This window comes from Morone saxatilis, unplaced genomic scaffold, assembly GCF_004916995.1.
Source record: "Morone saxatilis isolate NCDOM2014 unplaced genomic scaffold, NCSU_SB_2.0 Contig9, whole genome shotgun sequence".
Taxonomy (NCBI): domain Eukaryota; kingdom Metazoa; phylum Chordata; class Actinopteri; family Moronidae; genus Morone; species Morone saxatilis.
The window spans coordinates 605,790-614,766 of record NW_023340268.1 but is presented as its reverse complement, the minus strand read 5'-3'; the positions used below and the strand labels follow the sequence as shown (position 1 = coordinate 614,766).

At 42.7% G+C, this 8,977-nt stretch overlaps 1 protein-coding gene across 1 annotated transcript in view; it reads right to left on the bottom strand.

Moving 5' to 3' along the window:
- LOC118342660 (semaphorin-6D-like) overlaps positions 1 to 8,977 on the bottom strand; it is a gene marked incomplete at its 5' end in the record, with an annotated part of 55,991 nt that overhangs the window by 27,140 nt on the left and 19,874 nt on the right. Inside the window, 1 exon segment of the mRNA XM_035681270.1 lies at positions 8,503 to 8,580. Coding sequence (XP_035537163.1) covers positions 8,503 to 8,580 — 78 coding nt within the window.

Below are 8,977 nucleotides of genomic sequence, written 5' to 3'. Positions count from 1 at the left end.
GGAATCAATATCAAGGCAAATACAAACCAGAGATATGATCTTTTTATTCTACATTCTTCTTCCCTGTCAAAACTTGTGCCAGCATTAACGCATGAGATGCAACTCGACGCCCGTCAACAGAACCAACCCGTGTATCACTTATGTGAGCTTTAGAGTTTGCCTGGTAAGTGGATTTTGTTACCTTTGGACAGAGCAACGCGGCCTAGCTGTTCCCCATGTTCTCGCAGTTTCATTCAAAGCAAGTAACCAAGTGCTGACACAGCTACATATTTACATATCATAAGAGACAGGTCCAAGCTGAGACTGTGGTAAGCTAATCTGTTAACTTTTTACTTCTATATGGCGATCGCATTATATTTCAAAATCATAAAAGGGTGTTTCATTTGTGAAGATTATCTTGCTGAACAAACGTGTAAGACTCTTAAACCTTTGTTCACCAAATAGCTTATTTTCTGCAATAATCAAAATCCACACAGAAAATCATCTTTTTTCCAAAGAAGGAAGAAGATTGTTGGTTCTTGCGGGTTTATTGGTTCCATGCTTCTTAGACAAATGAGACTCACTGTTGTTATAAGAACTTCACGATTACTCTTGTGAGCCAAAGCTGCGCCACCGCACCGAGCACTGACGCTCATCGTACACTGTTTATAAAATTCAACCAACAGTCTAAACACATACTACCCAGACACTAACTGTGATGTTTAACTCACAAAGGTCTGTGGGCTTTGTGAAAATAAACGATGCTAAAAGACACACTAAAAGGAACGAACTATTGAATAAACCATCCAACTATTAGATATCAAAAGCAACTCGATTGACAAACAAGAACAACACCTTGTGCTTAAACTGCCTTATACCTCTGTGGCAGTTCCAACAGGGCTCAACACCTTGGTCCCATCCTGTTCTTCACTGATTACCGATACCGACTCCTCCTCAATGTTACACACTGGGCCGTTAATGAATAGAAATGGGATTTGTGAATGAGGTTTTCTAACTCTCTGGACCAGAAACCTGGAAGTTTCAGTTTCACATTCAGTCCTCCCATCACAGCGGTGCTTTATTTCCTTAGGCGACCAAAAGTCTTCTGTTCCAGCACCCACTGATGCTCAGTGTGTGTGTGTGTGTTGCTAACAGCAGCTGTCGCTCTACCTTTGCGATCGCTTAAAACAGTTTACACGAACACACTGTCTTCTGACACAACACACACACACCAACAACACACACACACACACACACTCTCACTCTGACGGTCTCCAGGGAAACGTCTGACTGCTACCACGACAACTAAGTCCATCTGGTCGGCTTGTCCCTCTTCTTTCTCTCTACCTGCCCCCCCGTTTTCTCTCCTCAGCCGAAGTTAGCTGAAGTTATGTAGGCTTTTTATTTTCTCTCCATCATTCCTTCACCTTCCATCTGTCCATCTCCCCCTCGCTCCCTGGAGGAAATCTTCCACTCATCAGCAGAAGTTTGAGAAGCTAAATTCTCTTCAGCTCAGAGGTTTTCAGTTGAGTGAAGCGCTGAATAATATCTCTTTCTTCAGAAACTCTTCTGTATTTATCCTTCTATCAGCTGTACTGAGGTCAGGCTTTGGTGGTTTCCTATGCTTGGTTTGTTTTCTAGAGGCCAAACTCCACTGTGATTGGCTCCTGAAACCCCCGATACGGCCGGTCTGGTTTCAAATGTGTCAAAAACGCTGCTGACGAAAAGTTGTGCAATCTGTAGACAGAATGTAAATTACGAGGGTCGACCCCACTTTCTGCCCCCTGCTGCAGATGCATGACGGGGACTCAGGACTGGACTGTATTGTGTATTTGGGATTTTGACGCTAACAGAAGCAGATCAGATGCAAGACGAGAGACTTGTACTGCCGTGATGTGATCTTCACTGACGCTAATAGAGGATAATCACCTAACTTGGTCAAACTTTCCTCCACTTCACTGCGGAGCACAGCACAGGACAAACACTGACTCTCCTCCCATCAGCCTCTGAAAACTGGTGCTGGTTACGTCCCAGACACGTTGGAACACATTATGATGTTGATTAAAGGCAATGATGTCTGCTAATTAGATTTCTAGAAGCAGAGAAAAGAAATCATTTTCTCTCATCTGCTGAAAATCTATTCAGGAAAGTTGCTCACGTTGCCCCTGAATCCATCTTCTTCTTCCCTCAAATCTTTCTGCTCTAATGATGCTCTCAGTTATAAATCTTTTCCACCCCCTCGCTCGGAGCTGACTCTCTTCTTCCTTCGCTTTTCTTTTCACTTCTTTCTCTCTCTCGCTCTCTCTCTCTCGATTGCTCTGTGGTCGCTGTAACCTCATCAATATCATATCATAATTAGCAAGTGTTGACATGCTAATATGTTGAATGAACCTGGTCAAAACTATAAGATACCTGCTAAACATTTAGTACGTTAGCATTGAGAGCAAGTTAGCATGGCTGTAGACTGGACTGGTTTTACATTATATGATGAGCTATCATAACTTTTTTTTAAATTATTAACTTTTATAACCCATTCATGATTATGCTAGTTGACACAACAAATCCAAAGGTTGAGGACTCTGTGACACCCTCAAAGCTCAAGAGGAAGCGAGTAAGTGGACCTTGAATTGAGACTGACAACTTTTAAGCTAACACGGATGAGATGTGATTGCTCAGTAACAATTCATCAAATTTCACCTGCTCGTGAGAACCGTTAGAACTTTCATAAAGTTCAGAATAAGCAAATGAACCTTGAGTTGCAACATGGAGGCTATGGCTAAAGCTCTCCAATGTTTGAAAGATGAAGAAAGAGTTGATGTGCTTTTTTTAAAGTGCCATTTTCAGAGCTTGTTTTTTACTTTTTATGTTAAACAAAATATTAAACATGCATAGCAGAGTAATTTGACTTTTACACATGTCTGGAGGGGGACTTAAAAGTTAGGGAAAGTGTCAAAGTCCTCAAGTTCCTCCCTGTGACTTCAATTACAGCAATTATGTGTCCTCTAAAACGGATTTGTCAAGCAAATTAGTGGTATTATTAATAGTATTTTGTAGGAAACAGGGTTGACATTTAAATTAATAAAAGAGACAGAAGACTACAAAGACGAAAGCTATGAAGAATCTGTTAGCTATCTAGTGTGTGAATCCACTGAAGCTTAAAGCCAAAGTCAGTTTATCAAAGGCAGAACTGACCGATACTAAAGCAGATAAATCACCCATCGTGTCTGGAAGAGAATTAACTGCCTTTATTTTATCTGTCTGTCTCGGTGTTTCTTCCTGCTCGTTTTACTTCCTCTTCCTTTAACTCTGACACAGATATCTCTTTCTGAGCTTGCTTTTTGTAATTCTCTGTCTCTCTGCTTCTTCTTTCCTTTCCACCTCTTGCATCACACCTTCGCCTCCCTCTCTGTTTCCTTCCTCGTCTCTTTTCATCTCCACCGGCTCATCCTGTCCATTTAAATCTTCCTGCAGCTCCGCTGTCGTTTGTATTAAAAACACCAGTCGTCTCTGTTGCCACTGTAGATATTATTGTTTCCTCTGTGATTGTGTGCAGGTCTGTGTGATTTTCTGAAGTTAGGAAACTGCATTCCGACGTCGCCTCGCTGCCATTTTCAGCGGTTTTCCAGCTGAACTGAGTCAAAAGTAAATGAAGTGGACCAGAAGAAAACTTCTGCTTCTGCATCAAACCCTCCATTTGGAGGAAGAAAAGGAACTTTCTGCCTTATGAACCTCAAAATTAATCAATATCTCCCCAGGAGCTCTTGTCACTTGTTGCACATTGTCGCTGTTTCAAACCTTTCAAAACCCAGTATGTCAACTGTTTGAAATTCTGTCTTTGTGTTTCAGTCCCTCAGCTGCTCAACAAGGAAACATTCTGCCAAATCAAATGAAAAGTATGTCTAAGTAAAACGATCTATAATATAGTTTTAACAGGGATCATTAGAGCAATATTATTTCTTAAGCCCACAAATTAATAATCCAATCACTGTAATTACTCAATGAGAGTAGCTCAACTTGCAGTACGTCATGGCGACGACCATAACAGCAAACTGGAGTCAGTGCGTTTCTTCACAAACCAATGGGTGACGTCATAATAGGTTCACACTTGGTGGGAGCAAAGCAGTGAATCAGAGATAAAATAAAACATTATTTTGGGATTGTTTCACAGCGGTTACTAAATAGCTGCACCACCGCACAACCCTGCGGGGCGTCAAACAGACACTGACACACAGGGATTATACTTCAGTCTATACATTGTTTTTTTAGAATATTCCTGCATAGTAAAATATAACAATTTAACAATTTTACCAAAATCCATCTGGTTGTATGTCGCTTCGATTTCCCCTGGGACGAAAAAAGACGAAACATTAAAATTAGCTAATTAGCTCTCCACTAACCAGCTTTAAACAAACTAACTCGTCTGAACTGCTCCTCTGAACGACAGTGTATGAAAAGTTGAATCTTTCACAGAAAAGACACACGACCCCCCCGAGGCACCGTGAGTCATCGATCGATGTGAAGAGACACATCAAAATGAGACGGGCGAATATAAAGAGCTGTCAGCCGAGGAGAACATCACATTCAGGCCGAGTGTGGATCCATATAGGGATTATGTGTGCCTGCTGGGATATTTGTGTTTGACATTGATTGCGTTCACGTTTGATGGAAGTCTTGAAGCGCAGAGACAGACTCAATTTATAAAACACGAGCTGAAAATCTAAAGAGCCGAACTGAAGCTGTGAGGGAGCCACTGCTGCGGATCAATCTGATTCAAAATGACAAAATCTAAGACCTTTAAGTTACAATCCTAAAGATTTTCTTCATACTAAACCCTCCGTTTGAGGGGCAGCATGGCCATCGGTCCTCCAGAGAGAGTGCCAAAGTGTCCTTGAGCAAGACGATGAACTCCCTAACCACTCCTGATGAACGGCTGGCACCTTCCTGTCAGTGTATGAATGTGTGTGTGCTTTGAGTAGTCAGTAGACCAGAACCATTTATCAATTAATCCTTAAGCTAATCTAAGCTCCGCCCCTTTTCTGGAACGTTAGCTAGCATTTTGTTACAGAGAAAAACAATAGCTAACTAACGAGCTAATCTACATTAATTGTTAGCCAGGCACTTACATCTGATAACTGGTTACTTTCAGTGTTGTTTTCATTTCTCTTTAATTATTTTTTGTTGAATTATTCAGATATACAAGACCGTATACATACTGTAACACCTTTTAAAGGAAACTGTCAACCAGTAATTACATGTTTTTAATGTTAAGGCTTGTGAGAAATAACCAAACAAAGAATAAGATATCTATATCTATCTATAGTTACAAACAGTGCAAAAAATATGGTCAATAATATGTGCCAAAACTGATATAAATCTAATTGAACCTAATGTATTTATTTAGTTTTCTCTGTCACACCGAATCCTGACCCCAAACCTGAGGTACAAACTGAACCACTGCACCCCTAACTGTGTATATAAATATGGTACATTTGGGAAAAGCTTCTTCAGTAATTTAATGGTTTAAAGTTAATGGGCTAAAACCTGCAGTTTTTCAGCTTTAGGTGCTTCTTTAAACTCCCCAATGCTTTTAGTCCGACTCAAAATTCAAGACACGAGAGTCGAGACTGAAGATGAAATCCCCCCGTGTTTCTGCGCTCGGGTCCATCAATATGCCGAGACAAGATGAGATTTTAGCAGCACACACACACACAGATACGCACAAACACACACACACACACACACACACTGCAGCAAGTGGCTTGTGAAATCAAATGTGTTCCCTCGCGCCACCTTCCAATCAATAACTCCAAAGTGTCAGGTAGCTCGCGCCCACTCCACAACACTTCATGACCATCGATCTGCGGCCGAACCCGCCGGTTATTCTGCCATTCCTCCGCTCCCCCTGCCCAAATCGAAGAGATATTATTTTCATATTTGTCTCTCAGGGGGAGGAGTTGTTTTAATCCTGGGAGAGCAGCACAGCGTCTGCAGCCTCCTCGTCTGTAAATATCATTATTTATAAACTCCTGCAGGTCGACAGCCAACACAGAGTTGTTTTTCTGTCCACCGCTGCAGGAGAGACGAAGTAAACACATCGCAGAGTCCTCGTAATGGCTGCACGAGTAAATTTATGTTCTTATATCAGTCAAGGTTTCAGCCAGCGTGACTAAGAGGATCAGAGTTCCTGTGACCTGAAAGTATTTAAGATTGGATCTTATTCAGAACTTTTACATTTACTCTATTCAGCCGAACTGTCTGGATGCTTTAACGCTGAGATCTGACGACACTGACGAACATGAGAGTCGGGTGCACCAGTTTCTGCTTTTGTGGAAGACGAGCAACGCAGCATCCAGGACTACAACCCCACAGACAGATCGGCCCATATTAACTCACTGCACATGATAAAGGACAGGAAAATAAAGACGTGTTGAAACTGTCACCTCCAAAGTTTGTTATAGTTAGAGTTGTTTATCTTTTAACATTAAAGCCCACATGAAACAGAAACCAGAGAACGGTTTGCTTCCTCATATTTACGTATTTCCTGTAAAAACAGGGATGCCAGGAGCCAAACAGGAGCCAAACCCGGCAAGAACACCACCTCAGTACTGTCAGACTAGCACCGTCTGTGTCGGGTCCTGCTGGGTCCAGGTGAATGATCAACACACTCAGTGCTATTGGCTGCTGTGAATGCCAATCAATATCTGTGACAAGTCCCTCCCTAGCTGCCTGTTTTTATAAGAAGCATGTAAATATGAGGAAGCAAACAGCTCTCTGCTTCCTGTTTCATGGGGATGTTTCAGGCTTCTACGTTAGCTCAGCTTTGCTGCTCTGTGACTGAAATGAGCATCAGGCAGCAGCTTTTAGCTCTTTTCATCAAGTGACCCTGAGGATGTTTACAACGCAGCAGGATGAACTCTGGTCCTTGAATGTGTGTTCATTTGCCGTCATTCTGCTCCTTCCTGTGTCTGTTGTAGGAACTCTCGAAGCCGGTGCCGCTCAGCTGCTGCTGCCTGGTCTGGAACGAGGCACATCACCTGAGTCGACACTGCGGGGATGTAGGCTGTGTGATCAACAGCACAGATCGGTGATCAAGAGCCAGCCGAGCACTGATGCTCGGCACACAGGCCGTCTGGCAGAGTCAAGGCTCTGAAACGATCCCTCAGCTGAGCGTCTCCTGGGAAAACTGTTTCCCCAGACGATCATCAAAGCTTCATCTTATCGGATCTCAAACCTCCAGCATGTAAACACCACACACTTCCTGTTTGCTTTTAAATATCAATCCAACTATTTATAGAGCGGTGAACAAGAACATGACTCACTTCCTTTATGAGAGTTGATGAGTGACTCAACAATCTGTTTGTTGACCGTGACGAACTGTTTACTGTGTTAATACGCAGCGTTCTTTGCTGTGGATCTCTGACCTCAACACTGCAGCCAGTAGAGCTGACCCCTGCCAGCCAAATACAGGTTTAAGGCTCTTCCACATTGGCTTTACATTTCAGACCCAGAAGGTCGAAATTGTAGCACATTTTAAGATAAACACAACATCACGTTTACACACCGACTCCGAGTTTTAGGAACAGTTTCAGATTTCTGTGGTTTTTTTTGCACTAGTGAAAAGAAATTGAGACAGACAGCTCAGCCTCTTGTAATGTGACCCGAGCAGAGAGTGACAACAGCCTGCGGAGGTAATGAGTGAAAGCCAAGGCCAACATTTGGAAAAGGTTTTAAAGATGTCGTTAAGGCCTGAGATGCCCGATAACATTTCTGTAAAGTGACATGTAAACAAAGGAACATTCAGAGGGTGCTTTGGTAATGTTATAGATGGGATGTTCTTTTGTAACTAAATAAAAACTTCCCACTGAAAACATCAGCAGAACATTGCATGGTAACATTCTCAGAACATTTTTAGAGGCGAACACTGCAGGATAACGCGCCATGTCACAAAGCTCAGTGTGCAGACGCTTCCACAAGCGCAAGATCTGATTATGAAGAGCTGGAATGAGATGTGTGAGTGACAAATCGGCAGCCGCTGTGTGATGCTGTCAGGTCGACCTGACATGTCAACGTGTATCTAACAAAGCGGCTAATGAGTGTGTCAGAAAATGATGAAAAACTAACTTTGAAGCTAAATAAGATGTGGAAGGAGAGTAATCTTCTGCTCCTGGATCTTTACTGCACTCAGAGAACAAACCGAGCTTCATTATGAGTCTTTTTCAACAAAGTTTTATAACAAGACATTATAACATTTATACCGACAAAGTGCACGCAGTACATTCCCGCTGACATCCATTTTTACATTTGTTCCCATTATGTTTCCCCATCCGTCCTTTCACTTTGGCTGCGAGCGTGAAAGGCATCATGGATTTACATCTTTCAGATATACGAGCCTTCGCCCGCCCAGCAGATATACGAGCAGAGCCGTCAAAGCTTTATTAGCTGTCGGATTGATGACGGCTGAGAGAATAAAGGGAAAAAAATGAAAAGAGAGAGAGAGAGTGACGAAGAGGAAGTGACACGTACTTGAAACCTGGCGCCATGTTGGCACAACTCCCGGTCCGCAGCCAGATGCAGTATGGGTCACGAGAGGCCAGACAGGCTCTGGAGGGAGAGAAGAAGAGTGTGAATCAATATTGTTGTATACTTATATTATCCCAAATGTTTCCAACACCGTTCAAACTCATCGTCATTTTATTCAGGTAACGCTGCGTTTCACCAGTCGCCTGTCACGCTGTTGGACAGACAAAGGACGTCCCGGAGGGGCTGCGAGCCGAGCTGCTGCTAACGTTAGGCTCAGCTTGTTTCTCTGATAACTTAAGATCCAGACGTACCGATGACTAAAATCCTTCAACCGTTCAAATTTCTAGGAGTTAAAAAAGCACCAAGACTAAACCAGTGGATGGAAAAATTGGCTTCAGACTGGATAAACAGTAAATGTATGACAGCTTCTGGAGACAACCACACGCTGCGCAGGGCCAAAGTGGATATGACGCCATCG